Source organism: Patagioenas fasciata, chromosome 2 (assembly GCF_037038585.1).
Source record: "Patagioenas fasciata isolate bPatFas1 chromosome 2, bPatFas1.hap1, whole genome shotgun sequence".
Classification (NCBI taxonomy): Eukaryota; Metazoa; Chordata; class Aves; order Columbiformes; family Columbidae; genus Patagioenas; species Patagioenas fasciata.
Window position 1 is genome coordinate 79,238,291 of NC_092521.1, and position 18,443 is coordinate 79,256,733.

At 38.3% G+C, this 18,443-nt stretch overlaps 1 protein-coding gene across 1 annotated transcript in view; it reads left to right on the forward strand.

Moving 5' to 3' along the window:
- TRIO (trio Rho guanine nucleotide exchange factor) overlaps positions 1-18,443 on the forward strand; it is a 252,964-nt gene that overhangs the window by 214,486 nt on the left and 20,035 nt on the right. The window contains 11 exon segments of the mRNA XM_065831948.2: positions 2,476-2,768; positions 4,508-4,678; positions 8,639-8,734; positions 10,823-10,971; positions 11,692-11,758; positions 13,221-13,324; positions 13,962-14,031; positions 16,135-16,224; positions 16,859-16,951; positions 17,587-17,637; positions 17,859-17,936. Of these exon segments, the coding sequence (XP_065688020.1) occupies positions 2,476-2,768; positions 4,508-4,678; positions 8,639-8,734; positions 10,823-10,971; positions 11,692-11,758; positions 13,221-13,324; positions 13,962-14,031; positions 16,135-16,224; positions 16,859-16,951; positions 17,587-17,637; positions 17,859-17,936 (1,262 nt within the window).

The window sequence follows — 18,443 nt, forward strand, 5'->3', positions numbered from 1 at the left end:
GTTTTTTATATGGAAGTGAATGTGCTCTATTTTATTTGCATAGAAGGAACTTGTGTGAACCATTACTGGGACAAAAAATATACACAAAAAGAAAAACTTGGCTGAGTGATTATAACATCTTCAAGCTTGGGAGGCTTGAAAACAAGCATTTAGTGTGTACGTTAAGAAACTTACAAGAACACCAGTGCTGTTTTCTCCTCTTCTGTATTCCACTCGCAGAGTGCCAGAAGGTTATTTATTGCATTACCCATTAGGTGATATTTGCTGTGATTTCTGAAATAAGGCATCTGATAAAAAGTAAAAGATGCATGATACAACAAAGGTAAAGTTGTGTTTGGTGAAAGAGCAGCGAAACTAACTTCTTACAGAGATCTATTAGGAGATTGTTTGGATTCCTGTGGAGAGCTTGCAGATGGTTGCAAGTTTGGTTTGGTATTTTTTTTAATAAACAGACAACTTTTTTTTTTTTTTTAATAAAATAAAAAGTCTGTGTTGTAGATGCTGATAGCTAGTAGGCTTACTTTTCTTACATATGTGCTGAGGCCCCTTAAGCACTATTCCAGGGGCCTTGAGGGATACTCAGATTGCTAAGTGACAACCATTGTTACAGATAATTAATTTCTTCCGTATGTTTCCTGCTTCAACAAGAAAATAATGTGGTAATTCTGTAGTACTGCTATCCCAACATTTAGAGACAAAGCTGACTAGTGTAACTCTGCATCTGCTTTTTAGTAATACCCATTACTTAAAGCCTTGAAACCAGGCTTATGGCACCATAGGAAGTCTCCTTACACATGTGCAGCACAGCTACAGCTGTGGCTGGAAAATAATTCTGTAGCTGAATCTTTATTCTAGGTGACTTGCTTTAAAATGTTAGCAACTAGCTTGCTGGACTGAAAGTATGCTTTATAAACCTTGTTATATTCTGCTTTGTAGAAACATTATGAAAGTGGTGGTTAATAACAATTATTATGCATGTGTTCATACAGTATAAGCTACAGGATTTATTAGCAGATGAGCTGATGTATCTTACCAGTCACATGCCATTTTGGTTTTATCAGAGAAAAATCATGACAAACTGCCTAATAGATCACAACTTAGGTTTTCAAGGAAAGGATGCCAGTTTTGGAACAGTAGAGGAAAAATAAGAAGTCCTGACTACTTACGTTCACATTTTATATCTCTTTCCCCATCTCAATTCAAAGCCATACACAGAGCAGGCTCACAAACGTGTATTATAGATCCAAGGCATTTGAGTGTTTACAGTGAAGTGTACTGCTACATCAGTGTGACCATATTATTCTACAAAATTCAAACTACCTCTGGTCAGACTGGTAGTGTGCCTCTTCAGGAAAAGCTGCCAGAAGAGGTGACCTGAACATCTGTGTCAAGCTTCAAGAAGGAACATGAGCACTGAATTTAATTCCCAGCAGTAGAAACATTCAACAAAACATTGCATATGTCATTCTTATATAAACTCTCTATCTGCAAAAGTGCACACACAAGGGGGAAAAAAAAAAACATATTTGACAGCCTAGGAGAGTCTTCTTAATACCCTAGTGGTAGATGATGTTCATAGAAGTGGTGTTATGAGAATGTGTCAGAAAAAAAAAAGGTATGTTGGGGGGAATTGCTGGGGGGAAAGAGCATTGTGTGGCATGGGGAAAAAAAAAGAAATGTAGTCTCACAGTAGCTAACCAGTGAAGGTTTATCATGAGCATTTGGTCCAGGAGTCTTGGTGGGAAAGTAATATAGACCTCATGCACACATAACTATAACTTGAGAAAAGCGTATCCTTAGTTTGACTACAAAACTTCAGGCATTGTCATGTTGAGAAATACTGCTGATCCTGAGATTTGAGCAAATGGGCTTTAGAACATAGAGGTTCTATGCCTTTTTAAGAAGACAAACAAATCAATCAACACCCAAAACTTAGGCAAAAGACAAACATTTAGCTGTTCTCTGGATTCTTCTTTCCCCTTTGCCAAGGGTAGGGAAATAAATAATAACAAAAGAAAGTACTTGGAGAATGTATAATAAAATTTGATGTTTGAAAAGTAATTTACTTATCTCATTGAGGCAATTAATTTTATTCTTCATGTCCATGTGCAAAGCAATCTACATTAAAAGCAAAACCAAGTATATCCTTCCATAAATTTAGATAGCATTTGGAAAGTATAATCCACTATCAAATAAGTATCAGCAGTGCTAAGTATGAATTAAAACTGAGTCTGGAGATATGCACAGCAACTTAATGAATGCGTGACTGTTGTAAGCTATAAATGGAGTTGTGTGGGTGGCCATGTGCAGCTTGAACACTGATAGTGGTGGTGGTGTTAAAGGTCAAGTCACTTCAAAATAAACCGGTCAATTGTTCCATAAATCCCATCTGATATCCATTATGGCGTATGTAATTTGCCTTGTCTCTCAACAATCCTTCAGCTTTAAAACTCTTCCCTTGTCCTTTTTTTTCAGACTCCCTTTCGGTCTCCAGCAATGATGCCAGCCCTCCTGCTTCGGTAACATCACTTCAGCCCCACATGATCGGTGCACAGAGCTCCCCGGGCCCCAAGCGCCCCGGCAACACTTTGAGAAAATGGCTTACCAGTCCTGTGAGGCGCCTTAGCAGTGGAAAAGCAGACGGACATGTCAAAAAGCTGGCCCACAAGCATAAGAAGAGTAGAGAGGTTCGCAAAAGTGCTGATGCGGGCTCTCAGAAGGACTCCGATGATAGTGCAGCAACCCCACAAGATGAAACTGTTGAAGAGGTAAGTGTTCGGGGCAGCTTCCTGAGACTTATTATGATGTTTTCTGATGAGTTAAATGTTGTCAGGTAAAGGTTGTCTCCTCAGTTGACTGTCCAGCAGTTGTGCAAAGTGGCATGTGCTGTGTGCTCATTCTTGATGGCTGCTGTACTCTGCGTAAGTCCTGTGCCAGGCGCGGTTTGAGGCCTTCTGCATTGGGAGTATTAGCAACACTCTGCTGAGAAAGATCTCTAATTGAAAAAAGAGAAATGGGGGAGTAAAAAGTTGTTCCTTGACCTTGCTCTTTTATCCCTCTCAGGAAAGCAGCTTTGTGAGTAAAGGTGCTTCATGTTCTGGGAATAATCAGGTCATTTTGTATTTCCTTTACTTTTCTTGTTGATAGATCAGGGAAAATATAGGGAGAGCTGCTTAATGGCTTAAAGGTATATTAACGCCCTGAGCAAGAGGTAAAGCACAGAAAAATTACTGGCCCTTCAAATCAAGAGGTAGTTACCATCAGTCACATCATAAACATGGCGGTTTTCATTGGAGGGAAGGAAACTGAACTATTCCAGATTTTGCCACCAAGGACATTTACTGAAGGTTTCCTTTCCTGCCACAAACGTGTGCCCATCCTTCTAATCGTGTAACTCACATATGGGCAAAGGCTGCTCCAATTAGGTGCAGACAGAGCCAAATTCTCTTCTCTTACCAACCTCTGGTTCAGGCTGAAATGAATGGCATCTTACTGCTTCTGAGGATACAGCCACTGGCATGCTATGCAGTTACGCCCTTTTACTATGCTTGAGTCTTACTAGTGGTTTTGGTAGTTATCACACAGAAAAGTGGTCTCTGGTGCGCAATTAATTGTTTAGTGCACTTTTTTTCTTATTCCCAACATATTTTGCTGCAAGGTTAGAACATCAGTGAAGTTATGCAGTGAATGTAGGGAAAGAAAGACTAGAGACTTGGCAGCATGATGAATTGAATAATGTGGTTTGGGAAGGAATATTGCCCTCTGTCCTTGAATATCAGGCTGTAGAAACAGACCTTCTGTGATGCAGCTGTAGCATTGTGTTTAAAGTATTTGTTATTCTGCAGTTCTGTGAGTGGGGAAAAAACTACGTCCAGTGTCTTAAAGACAGGAAAAAACAATAATCACCTATGCTGTCTTCCTTTAAAGATAGTTAAATTATCCTGCGAGATCAGCTATAATAAACTTGGGCTAACTGGAATCATAGTTCCTTGTATAATTGGAAGGAATGTCTTTCAACACAACTGTAAAAATTATACAAGCAGTCTGCTCTCACTGTTTTGGGGGTGAGAGGAACAGAAAGAATAATTACAAAATACTTTGTAATAAGGGTTTTTTATATCTTTTATAAGTCTTGCTATGAGGGGTGGTACTTCAGATAAAAAGTTCTTGAGTTGCTAAGTTAGACGAATGTGACACTTTACAGAACTCAACTTGGAAAGCAAACGTGGTTTTAGTAACACTTTTCCTGTAGTAAATTTCAAGCTGAATGTCTTGTTCTTAGTATCTCAATCCCATCTGCTTTTACCAAACACTGCAAACATTATCTTTGGCACCTGCTTTTTTCCCCTCTGTTGAGGAGGAGCATTGTGTTTGTAGGATCATATTGACTTGTTGGGAGAGAGGTGAATCTACAGAACAGACTTGCTTAGGACAAGTTTGTGTTGAACAAGCTTCACACTGCTGAGGGGATAACAGAGCCTGAATAATGTCTCAATTTCATTAACAGAGAGGTCGGAATGAGGGGCTGAGCAGCGGCACTCTCTCCAAGTCATCCTCTTCAGGCATGCAGAGCTGCGGAGAGGAGGAGGGTGAGGAGGGAGCAGATGCTGTGCCGCTGCCTCCTCCTATGGCAATTCAGCAACACAGCCTTCTGCAGCCCGACTCGCAGGATGACAAGGTAGGAGGAGGGATTGGGGAGAGAGGACCTCTGTTGGTTCAAATCTTTCTTCTGTTTCCGAAATCTCTGTAATGTGTGTGATATAGCTTTATGGTAGACAGAAGTAATCACTACACCACTTTAGACAACGTCAAAAGGGTTTCCTGTGGAAAGACTGTGAATTAAATTCATCTCTATTTTAACAGCACAAGTGCTGAAATTTTTCTACTAGCACTTTAACTGTGTAAATGGGCCGCTTTTTGTGTTTGCAGGCCTGTTTACCTCTGTTTAACAGATGTTGTATTTAGTGATTAGAATTTATTTGTTTTATAATCATACCTTTGGATATTGAAGTTGAAATACTATGTACAAGTGAAGTTTATCTGGAGAAATTAACAGTTGTATATAATGTTTTTAGATCATAGGCTGTTTACCAAACCCTGCTATTTTGAGTAGTCTCCGTTCAGGAGCATAGGTCCTTCCTGGTCCTTCCTGGTCCTTCCGTTTTTTGGGTTTGTTTTTTTTTCTCTCCTTTACAAGCATACTAAAAAGTTAATATCCAAATAAGGGTAGTGATCCAGCTGTCTTTTACGAACAAAGGCACATTAAAATTGAGGGTAAAAATTTCGCATCAGTGATGAAATTCTGGATGTAGATGGTAACTGCATGAAGGAGATCCTACTTGCATGTTATCTGTTTTTCTTAAACATTGTGATGTTCATACACTGGGAGGATTTATTTCACTTTTCAAACTGGATCAAATGTTAGGAGACAACTATCGAAGCTGGAAATAGAAGGGTTTAGAGTAGAAACAGTGTGGACTTGTGCAGCAAATATTCACATTCATGGTTTACTTCTCTTTTTGCTGCTCAAAATTTATAGCTATTGTAATCTAGACCATGAACATTGTTAGTGAATTTTGTGGGTAGTTACTCAGTGTTCTCAGTGATGCAGATGTTATTGATAACTTTGGCTGATTTTGTTGAATTCTTTTTTGTTTTTTTTCCTTTCTTCTTTTTATCCCACTGCCTTTCAGTGAGGATCTTGGTCATCCCTGAAGCTATCATTTTTAGGATCAAAATGGCTGGCTCCATTGTTTTGTGTGCATTAAATTCCTACATGTTTTCCAAGTTGAAAAAGTGTAATATATGAGTGGGGAGAGTTAATATGTTGGGAAATATTTTTGAATCAAAACAGGTAAACATAGCATTTCAAAATTTTGGCAGCCTTTAGATCTGAGATAATAGTTTATTTTTATTCTATTTCTAAACCTCAAACTGAGATTATTATTTTCTAGCAATAATGTTGGTGAAAATATGCTACGGTTCCTGCTGATAAGCTGCCATATTTGCATGTCCCTTCAGTGATATAGAAGAATTAATATGTAAGCCTTATAAAAAGTTCTTCAGAGAAATACAGCTTTTGCTTATATAGTTCTTTTTGCACAGTAAGAACAGTTGCATAAAGGGATATGCTTGTAAGTTAGTGTGCATTTACTTTTGTATTTCTGATACAAAGTAAGACCCTTATCACAGTAGAGTAAGAGGCTTTGTCTAGCTTTAAATCCCCAGTAAAATTTTACTTTTCACTTCTCTAAGAGGTTAAAATGCACCCACTGCAGGAAAAACATCTTGGGACAGTTTGTGTCTTAAATGGCATTCTAGAAAAGATTTCAGAGAAGTAAAAATTTGGTGCAGTTAATATTTTACTATAATTTTTCAAAACATGTAGATCATGATTCATTTAAGGTGCATTGTTTTTGTGCGATATCTGTCCTACTGCATGGTGTGAGACAAAAATGTCTCCTCACGTGGCAGCCTGGGAGGTCATGTGTGCCTCCCTGGAGTCCACACACCAGGGCACACCAAAAGCACACGCTGTACTGGAACGCAGAAGTGAGAAGCCAGAGCAAAGCTTTACCCAGCAGAAGTCAGTTGGCTCTGATGGATTTACTGATTAATAAAAGGCTTGCAGACAAATTCCCAGTCATCTGCCTTCTGAGTGGAGTCCTGCTTCACATTCTTGCCACACTCCGTGGTTGCTCAGCTCCTCTGGATCCTGAGGAATGTCTCCTCCTTTCCATGACCTCAGAGGCTTGGCTTTCATCTGCACCTCACTGTGAGCATTCCTTTCTCTCTGGGGCTCCTGCTCTACACTCAGTGGGGGAAACTCCCAGCTTGCTGGGCTTCTCCCTCCCCACCCAGCCCTCGGTGGGCTCCAGCAACTTCTCACACCTACATGTGCTCAGTCGCTCCCTCCACCTTTCCTTGTTTTCTGGGCAAGGAGTGTACTCTGCTCCCAGAGTACATCGTGAGGAAGAAGGTCAGCAGGCAGGCTTTATCTGCGCAGCCTGGCAGCTGCTTCTTTTTCAGATAATATATGATATACCCATATGGATTGGAAGCCAATCAGTTCTGAAGGTCTACCAACAGTCACACCCCATATATTCCCATACAGCAATGACAGAGAGAAGAGACTTTGACCAGAATCTGATTCCAACACTGCCAGTGTTTTGTAAGGCTAAGCTGAGCTCCACAGCCAAAGTGAAAACCCACATAAAAGCACAACTTTGGAAAATCTGGTCAACAGTCAGATGTCATGAGCATACAGTTGCCTAAATGACACACTAGCTGTCGGATTGCACATTTCTGGATGTGCATGCAAACATCATGTACTAGGCCATGCTAATTTGTCTAATATCACTAAATAACACAACCATTTTCTTTCCTAAGAGTTCATCTGCACAGTATGCATTCTTCTGTTCAGTAGAATCATTACACACTTCATGGATTTGCATTTGATGGCAGTTTACAAGTTGTTTGCGTTCAATTTTTGGATAAGCAATATTAAAGTTTCAAGATCAGTTATGTTAATGTGAAACTAATTATTTTTGCTTTTTGTTTTCTCTTTTTGTAAACTCTGATGCAGCATTATGTTGACTTGTGTTCTGTCTCTGCTTTGGCTCAGTTCCCTTATCTTTCCATTTAAAGTTGTCGGTATTTCCTTTGCTTACCCAACCCCTTTTCCTTTCCGAATAAGATGAATACAAGGCAAACTACCTAAAATCTGTATATTCTTTTTTTTGTATTGACTTATGGGGAGCCTTGTTACACCCATGCTTGATTTGGACAGAACTTGTGTTAAGTCATTATATGTGCCATTTCTTTGTCCAGTTTGTTGGAGACATTTGCAGGACAGCTTTGTGCTTCATGATGTTCACTGTGCTGTTCGTAATATGAAGTAAGGTTCATATTACACTCTGTTTCCAGTTATTTAATGATAAATGTAATATGCAAACAACTGTTTGCAAATTACTGAGGCTGAATTTAATGGCCCTCTCCCAGAATCCTTTACTGTGAACACCTTTTACCCTCAGTTGTATCTATAAATGGGCATTTTATACCTTATGAGGCCAGAGATCATCTGTGCTCTACACATACCATTGGGGAAAATGGATGGCACAAGGAATGGTGAGCTCAATTTCCCCTCTGAATCAGAGCAATATACCCCAACTCCTTTAGAAAAGTAAATGCCCCTGAGTTGCTGGTGTATTTTTATTTGGCTTAGTGATGCTTCCTCCTTTATTTCAAGTCTTTTTGGTTCCTGTTACTTTTCTGCAGTTGTTGCTTTGTTTAACCACAATAAAATATGTTAAAACTGTTTGTTGTCAGTTGGGTCAGCTCAGGTGATTTTTATAGCTATTTGTCAGGCATTATCATAGTCAGCAAGATGAAGGATATTTCCTTGATTTCTGTTGCATGTAGGAATAGGAATTTTTATCCCAGCTTTTAACTTCTGTGGGGGTTACTTAAAATTTCGAATTCCAGTTACACAAGTTGGAAAGGATGATCTTAGTGTTATATTACACTAAGAGTTACTGTTAGGTACCTTTGTCTAACAGAGAAGTGAAGGAGGTCTCCTGATCCTTGAGCAAGTACCAAGCTAACTCTACAATTCTCCTTCCTTTGTGTCATCGCACAGACATCTTCTCGATTACTGGTGCGGCCGACCAGCTCCGAGACACCCAGTGCGGCAGAACTAGTCAGTGCAATTGAAGAGCTTGTCAAAAGTAAAATGGTGAGGCTGACTGACATATGCATGTGTTTAAATAAGTTGTGTCTTCAAGTCGCGACTTGCTATTCAAGGAAAAGCCACATGCCCATGTTGGGCATACAGCTTTGACTTGTAAAACTTGATGCATGTTTCAAAACTCACTTTCTGGATTGGAATACAGGTTGCTTTGTACGCCCTATTTTGTGAAATCATTTACTGAATAGGTAAATGGCTGTGTAGAGAAGCAAAAAAAAAAACCCAATAAATATGAGGGAGAGGAGAAGACAGAAAATGCATTTCCTATTATCAAAGAAGAAAATGTCCTGTTAGTAAAAAAGAATGCTAAGACCCAGGGTTACCCTCATTTGCCTGATAGGCCTTTGCAAGAAGAGTCTCTGGGACTGAATTTACAGCAAATCTTGCAGAGTTCAACAGTAAAGCAGATAACCCTCACGCAGAGACATTTATGCAATCTAGCCATTTTTTACGCAACATAATGAAGAAATAAGTAAAAGAACAAAAGGATTGTTTTGTATGTTAGCGACTCCTTTCTTGCTTTGCATTGTTTGCTAACAAATGAAGTAAGAGGAATTTGTGTGAGCTTGTTAAGTTTCTGTGTTTTAAAATTTCTATGTTTCTGAAGATGCTCATCAACAAAGAATAGGGAGTATGAGCAATACCAGGAAGTCCCTCCTTCGTGTTCAAAATCTGACTTGACGTAGTCCTGGAAAACCTGCTCTAGATGACTGTGTTTGAGAAGGGGGATTGAACTATATGTTCTCAGAGGTCCCTCAGCAATTCTGTAATTCACTCAAAACCTTTAAGTCTGGCTTTTGCAGCATAGACCCTGTTAGGCTTAGTAGAAGTGCTACTGTGAAAACTCTACAGAGAATTGCATCATGGCAGCCCTGTGTTACCAGAGGCTGGAATTTCCCTAAATTTAAGCAGCTTGGAATTTCAGAATGAGAAATTTGAATTTCCATTTTCCTCACTTAGAAAGACTTACGCTTCACTTATATTACTGCAAGAAATTATTTCTGTACTCTCTGAGAGTATTAACTGATTTTTACTTCCATTGCACCAGAAGGGCAAATAAGAAATAATCTGTGGGAAAATTCAAAGCAGCTTTTCGTAAATGGAAAGTTTGACAATTCATGTGTGTTTTAGGCAGGCTAGTAGTGGATATAACTTCATGATCTATGCATATAGTCCCTGGTGGAGATGTTCTCATTTCAGAATTTAAGCCAAGGGTCAACTTCTCCTGGTTTTGGGGCTAGTGACATCATTAGTGGGTTTTTACTTTTGGTAGGGAAACAAAAAAGATTACAGCTGAACCCCACCCTGGTGAGGTAAATGTGTCTCACATTAAAGCCTGTATCACATTCAAGGAAAAAGTGATACATAACTGTAGCTTGATCCAAGATTATGAGCTTGAATTAACAGAAAAAGCATGTTTGTATTATTTCTCCCATGGCTTCTCCATCCTTTTTACAAACAGAAGACTCTGGAGTCCGTGCAAGGGAGACAGTGTATCTGGCAGAAGAGACAGGGACTCTTTCCTAGATACTGAACTGTCATGAAGCTCAAAAATAACACTGACTGTAGAAGTCATTATTTTTCAGTGAGTCAGTATTTTGGCTAGTTAATTTGATAACAAAATGTCTGACAAAGAATGCCATTTCTGTTGTAATAAAAAACGTAACCTTTAAAGAATCTGCTTTAAAGACATCCATATACCAGAACTAAAGTATGACACATAGAATGTGATCCCCATCAATAAGTTCACATCTGTGTAGCTTCCACCATAGAGGTACCTATATCCTGAGCAGGATAGTCTGATTTTTCACTCTTGCTGCTAAAACTAACTGAACTCCTTTCTTTTCCTGTGAAGGAAAAGCTGATGTATCTTAAATGTGCTTCTATAAGGTTAGGTTATCTCTCCTGGAAAGCCAAGTTCTTGGCTGGTTTCCTGGAAGCTTGAGACCATGTCTGCCAAGTTATATTGCAATAATTGATCTCCCATAGGTTCCCACATACAGCTGCATGTAAATGTGTCCTGTAAATAAAGGGGAAATAAATCATTGTTGCTGTCTATCTTGAACACCTTCTCAGGCCCTGGAGGACCGTCCAAGTTCCTTATTGGTAGATCAAGGTGACAGCAGCAGTCCATCCTTCAACCCTTCAGATAACTCCCTTCTCTCCTCCTCGTCACCCATAGATGAGATGGAAGAAAGGAAATCCAGCTCCTTAAAAAGACGACAGTAAGACCACATTTTCAGTCCTCTTTTAACAGTGTTTTGAAGAGAAAGATTAAATGTTTTCAAAATGTTTATTTTGAACTGGCAGCAGAAACTGTTAATCTGGAAGGGGTAGGACTTGTGTTACTTGTCAAGCATGCAGTCACATTATACAAAGAAAAAAAATTCTTAAACAGGCACAGTTTCAGTTTCCTTTGATTTTTAATTTTAGTTATACCTGTGTTTGATTTTTGTCACATGTCAGTCTCAGTTACGCAAGAAGATTCTGATCTTTAAATGTTTAGAGGGTGACTAGGCTTCAAAAAACTGGTCATTCCCCTTGTTCTGTTCCATCGCGCTCTTAATTTCTGTTACCATGGTAGAACAAAAACATGCCTGGTTTTGAAGTTATTTAAATCTGTTGGTAGAAATAACAGTTCCTATACTTAAGAGTCTCCAGACCAGAGACATAGTAGCATTTATTTTAAACAATGGTTAAATGTTTAATTTTAATGACATGTATAAGAAAATATCTGACTTCAGCTAAACAGAAATAAGCCTGCTCTGCTTCCAAAGTCAAAGCAGCATCTTACTTAGAAAGAATGTGCATTGGTTCTTCTGTTCCAGCTCTGCTTATCAAATATATGTGACTGCAAATGTGAAAAGCTGTGTGCCATTAACCCTCTTTAAGAATGTTTCATGTTTTAAATGAAATATGTGTTCACTGTTTTCTTTCCATTGTAGCTATGTCTTACAGGAATTAGTGGAGACAGAGCGAGATTATGTACGAGATCTGGGCTATGTAGTTGAGGTATGGTGGTTTTCATTCTTTTATTTATTTATTTATTTAGGTTTTTTAATGTGGTACCAACCAGCTGTGTAGCTTGAACCTCACAGTTTTTTCAAAACAAAACACAGGGTGAAACTGAAAATGTGAATGTTTGCATTCTGAGTTTTCCCTCCTGCATGGTTTTAACAGGTTAGAAATACTGCGTCAGATGCCATTCCTCTTTTTCTTGTTGTTATTGTGTGTACCTTATTGTTCTGAGGAGTGTAGTTAGTAATTTTTTAACATCACTACCTCTGGTCTAATAGTATCTTAGACTAGATGGTTTTGTTTAGTACAACTAAATTCAAGAAAACATTGTAACTCAGCAGGTAGAGGAACTACCCAGGATTTGAAGACTTGCTTCCTCTCCTACTGCTCAGCTTCTCTTAGACTTCCTAGTTTTCCCTTGTGTAAAATGAGATAACATCACACATCTCTGTTCAGTCTTCACCTGCAAACAAAATACATTTGGAAGAGTAGAGCGAATGAGCATGACAGTGAATTTCAACTCAAGAAGTTTCAGTTCTTAAACTGTGGGAGGGAGGGAGGGAGGGAGGGAGGGATCGGCATTTTGATAGTCTTCATAGTATTTAAAGGGTGCATTAGAAGGCTATGAACACATGTATTTTTGTAAATAACAAAATAATTGCTGGTAAAAATGCTAGACATCATAAACTTCGCAAACTAAAACTCCACTTTGCTATTTAGGAATAGAAGTATTAGGAAAAAATGGAAGCAATAGAGATGCATGAACATTACAAAATTTAAAAACACTGACAGGTCTAACTGTGTGATACATTTGCACAGTGAGACGAGTTGATAGATACACCAAAAATGAGAAGATGAGACTATGAGAATATGTAAAAGGAACTTCATTGCAGCCAGAATGCTTGCTAATAGAGTTGATGTTCCATTTTTTTGGTGTTTGGTACATTCATACCGTAAGCAGTAGTCCATGCAGTGCAGTCCCATATGCAGTGCAGCTGCTTCATTCCCCAGCACACTTTGGTGTAGGGTTAGTGTGGATGACTGGAGCAAGATACACTGAGTAAAGGAGCACAGAAGCCAATTCAGTGTCTCTGACTTGCACTTGGTAACAGCCCTACCCGGGAAGGCTTCACAGCTGCTTCAGGCAAGAAGGGAAAGGGCTGTAGAAGTTTCCTCTCTGCTTTGAGCCTGCTCATGTAGCCTAAATTAGGTATAGGGAATTCATCTTTCTAGCACTGGGCAGTGTTGTGTGGACAACCTAAAGCTAATTTGTGATATTTTGTGTCTATGCTCTATATTATGCTTTATTATAGAACAGTTTTTTAGTTTATTTTTGTGTCCCAAGCAAGCAGTTGTCATGGGCAATTTGGGAAGCTTCTGGGAAAAGGGGGCTTAAAAGACAGCTCACCTTTTTAAAGTTAAGATGTTCACAGTGGATTTCCTTGGTCTGTTACAGGGTTATATGGCACTTATGAAGGAAGATGGTGTACCCGATGACATGAAAGGCAAAGACAAGATTGTATTTGGAAACATTCACCAGATTTATGACTGGCACAGAGAGTACGTATTGACTTGAAAACCACTTGCTGAGCAATTCTACCTAAAAAATACTAGATTGGCTTTAAGAAATTATTTTTTTTTAAACCCGAGTATTCATACACAAGGTAAATACAGTTGGTCTTGTGCTTTGAGTTGTGGATACTGTATATTCAGTTTACAAGTGTTGGTATGAAGATTTCCTTTAAACAAGGATACTTACGTACACCAAGTGCTTCAACTGAGAATCTATATTATTATGTACAGAAGGTGCTATGTTGTTTGAAGCTTTGTTTTCAAAAATGTTTTAAGAATGCAGTCTAAAGAATTCATTAAGGTTTAGCATGGCAATGTGAGCCCCTCAGGTACTCAGACTAGGAGGGAGAAAAGTTTCAATCAGTATATGAAACGAGAAGATCTTATTAATGAATCCCAAAATTTTTTCATTTTAACATGGATTCAATGTGTCCTTTTGGAAATCTGTATTAAAATATTACACTCTTAACATTGCCTTTTTGGACATACATTAGTATCCAAAGCTGCTGATACAGGACACAAAGTGGACCTTGCAGTAAGACTTGATTGCCTTGCAGTCACCTGTTGCAATAGTGTGTGCTATCAGAGAAAAAAAAAAAAAAATACTTTTTCTGTTTATGTTCAGCTTCTTTTTAGGAGAGTTGGAGAAGTGCCTTGAAGATCCGGAAAAGCTGGGATCCCTGTTTGTTAAGCATGTAAGTGCAAACATTATCTTTGGCAAAGCCCTATTCCTGCTGCTGACCAACATGTTTGAATATTAAGGATTTATCTATGGTACAACACAGTTAAGAAAGTGCTGTAAAATATTTCTCACTGAAAGAGATGGAGAGCTAGGTTTTAAGAGCTTATAAGGAGACTAAGTAAATAATCTAGTTTTTCTTGCCCGTGTCATGCTGCGGAGAGGAAATATGAGTGTGAACCCTGTCTCTCAATTCAGTTCCAGTTCTGTGCGACAAAATTGTTCATTTCATATGACCAGATACACCCATCTTCTAATCTCAGGTATCCATACAGTAACATGGAACATAGGAACCAAAAACAGGAAAGCAGCTCATTCTTCCTACTGGTTTCTGTGCATTCCAGTTCTGTATCCTTTTCTCAGAATCACAGCAGTGGCTGAGATCCCTCCCTCTTCACTTGTGGAAGGAATTGAGGGTGCCAGAAATTCATTATGTTTCGTTTTAGTCCAACACAGTACGCTTTATAGCTTTATACAGGTCTCTGTACTTCCACTTTTCATTTACTTTTAAAAGGAATGACAATGTGATACATGTGGATATTATAGTACTTCAGAAAGAAATCAAATTAATTAGTTATCTAGAAACTGGATATCAAACTGCAGGATACATCAGACATGCCACTCAGCAGTCATTTTGGTGCCTCTTTGTGTAGAAATGCAATTTAATATCTGTTTGAGATGAGGTCTCAAAGTACTCCAAATCATGCAAGACAGTAGAAGAGAAACTTGCCAGCTAAATATGATAGTTTGCACAAGTGTGCAAAGACCGAAGACAGACTGGATTAAAGCAGATTTAATGGGTTTCAGATTTTCCATGCAGTCTGTGTTTGAAGTAAATACCAGGGAAGCAAAAAAGCACAGAACCAAACATTAGTGGAACAGTAACACTGGAAGCCAGGCATAATTCCTAGACTAATTATGAGGAATGAACTGTTTCATTTCTGAGGGATTATTATTATTTAAAAAAGAAAATTAAAAAAAAAAACAGACATGGGAAGAGGGGAGAATTCTGGCACACCGGTAAAATGGGAAACCTGGAGGGAGTGACTCTCCCTGTTTCTGATTGCTGTTTTACTTTCTCCTGGTATATTTGTAACTTAAATGTCTTTGTAAGACATCCTTACCACTCCAGATGGAAAGGCAAGCTGTGATGCTATTATAACATCCTCTGGCAAGAACATGACAATTCAGTTCCTGCTCTTTATGTTCTGTGTCCTTTTCAATCTCCATCTTATTTCTTCCTTTTTTGCATTCTATTTGGCTTAACTGGTCAGTGCTCCATGAATCTCTGAGCAGCAAAGCCTCTAACAGCAAAACTGATGCTAGCAAAATAATAAGGGAGATTGTGGGGTAGGTAATAGGTGCATATGGTACATCTGTGTTACTTAACCAGCAAGGCTGGTAATCAAGAATTATTCTTAAAGGCAGAAGTTATGCTCTCTTTTTCTTTGTCACCTTGGTGTTAAAAAGCACATGCACAAAATACAGAAACAGGGTTAAAAAATACGAGCACCACCATTTTCATGCCACAACCACTATTTCCAGGCTATGTCACATACATCTCCACTCAAACTCCAATAGGACAGCTAATACTAAATAGAAGATTGAGAGGTTTCTCCTAGCTGCTCTGTACTGCTCTCAGGAGGTCATTATTCTAATATATTAGAACAATAATCAGATTATTAAAATCAAATACAAATATTGTATTTCAAAGGCTCCATCCATTGCTCTTGCTAAAAGAAAAATAAAACCATTTTCCTGCTTTATTTTACTATGGGACCTGCTGAGCTATCATCTCTAAACACCTGTTGTTCGGGAGTAGTTATAACTATGCTGATTTTCTGACTTGTGTTGCCTTTCTAAAATCATTATGATCTTCACAAATAAGTGTGTTTTCAGGTCTGCAATTTCTGCATAGGTAGCTGCTGCTTTCCCTCAAAAGGAACTATATAAGTTCATGCTTTTGAGCAGCTGTACTTCTTAAAATAATACTCCATTTCAATCTGGCATGCTTTTTTTCTTGATGATGATGTATCATTCTGTTTCTTTGTTCTTCTAGGAGAGAAGGTTGCACATGTACATAGTTTACTGCCAAAACAAACCAAAGTCTGAGCACATTGTCTCAGAATACATTGACACGTTTTTTGAGGTAAGTTTCTGAGAGAAGATATATGCAAGTTAAAGGGTGTGTGCAAATCATAAGCATTATCAGATCTGTAAACAAAAAAAAAGGCAGCACATATCATTGTTACTATTTTAAATTATAATTTCTTGCCATATCTGTTATGATTTCTGAAGTCTGATACAGGCTCCTAGAGATGTATTAATTTATAGGGGAAAAATCATAAATTTTAGGTATATGTATACCTAAATTTTAGATATACAGTTATACAATTAAGTAGTAGAGTCTCATCTTTACTAGCTCAGGCAGTTAACAGTGCATATTATATCAAATTAGAATTTTGGATGAGTGAAGATCACTGTTGAAAATAGACTATATACAACCTGTGATTGAAAAATAACTTTTCATTATACAATGTCTTCAAAAGAAGATATGGAAGATGCTGGGAGGGGGAATGCTTTGGAAACAAACCTGATGCAGATAGGGGAAGGTTTCTGGCTTTTGCTAACTGAAGGTTAGGTTCTGCTCTGACTTTTGCCAATTTCTGCTCTGATAGCCATTAATAGTGATATATCCTGCTGTGTTTCTAACTCAGCAAAACAGAGCAAAGTTGTTTCTAACTGAATGAACAAAAAAAAAATGCTTGTTTTACAACCTTCAGGATCTAAAGCAACGCCTGGGCCACAGACTTCAGCTCACGGACTTGCTAATAAAACCTGTGCAGAGAATTATGAAATACCAGCTGTTACTAAAGGTAAAGTGATGTTCAGATTAATTATTTAATGTACGTGTTAATGGATATGTTTTCTTTTTTAAATATTGCTGATGCTTTTCTGCCCTTCTGCCCAACAGAACCCAGTTTTGTAAGTAATGTAGTATGATTATTTTCTGAGCATATTCAGATAGTTATAACAATTGCGGTAAGCAGATTGGGCAGAATTTTGCCTTTTTTCTTTTTATTCAACAGTTAAAGATGAGAGAAACTTCAGTCAGTGGCATGGAGATGTTCCGAATTTGTACCAATGTCATAGGAAGGGGATGGGGATCTCTCAACTATTTTCAGATGTAAATGTGATATGAGTTGTTGGGACTCATCCCAACTTTTCTAGTTACATCTGCACATAAATGTTTACTGAAGAGTGACCCTGTGTATCACAGAGGTCATTGCTTTATTGCATGTTCTTGTATCATCTAAATCAAAAATAAGTTAATAAATCTTTAAAAATAAGAGGGTGAAAGCAATGCAGCAAGAAGCTTTTTAAAGAATTTTTCTTTGTGTCTTCTGCAGTCTGTCATCCTCTAACACGGTAGCAAATGCAGATTTTCTAAGATTTCTCATTGTTGATTAATGAGAAAAGAACTTCATATTATTGTGTTTTCCTTTTTCAGGACTTCCTCAAATATTCTAAAAAAGCTAACCTCGACACAACAGAACTAGAGGTACTTGAGACATTTTCTCTTAGTGATTTGGATGCTCTTTACTCTAAACTTCTACTTGTATTGACAGAGTTGCTTTCCTTTTCTGATATTCTTGAGAATGTGATAATAAGTGTTTACTTTTCGCATTTCTGTCTTAAAGCAATCATAGGAAATGAAACAAAATTTTATCCTGCTAACTTATTTGGAAAATAAAGCCTTGACTTTTTATTTGTTTTGAACAGAGAGCCGTAGAGGTCATGTGTATAGTACCAAAACGATGTAATGACATGATGAATGTTGGCCGCCTGCAAGGATTTGATGTAAGTTGGCTGAGGTTTTGCTTAGAGTTTTTGTCAGATTCTCCAGAAATTAACAGTTAATGCTGTGGGGAGAGTTGAGGGGAGAAATGAGGTAGGGTGCTCTGTCACTGTCTGGTTAGCTGGTGCAAAAAGCAGTGAATGAAGAGTCAAGTCTTAGTCCTGCCAAGAACTTCTTCCTGGGAAGCTTTGCCTGTTGTGTGAGCCACTCTAGATAGGTCCTCCTGCAAATCTCAGAAGCACTGATGTTATTACAGTTCCCATGTTGAATAATGACTTTCCAAATAGTGAAGTAATTGGTTATCAGCAGGTGAACAGACTTGACTTTCAGCAGTGTAGGCAAAGTAGGAGTTGCTATGGTCAGCAGAGTACATGAGGCAACTGTAGCCCATTTCCTTGTTTTGCTAAGTCTAGAAGAGACAGAAATTGGCTATTGAAGTGGTGTGCCTAGCCAGGCTATAGTCACAAGCTCTACTTGCAAAGCCCCTCCTGCTCTGTGATGCAGACATG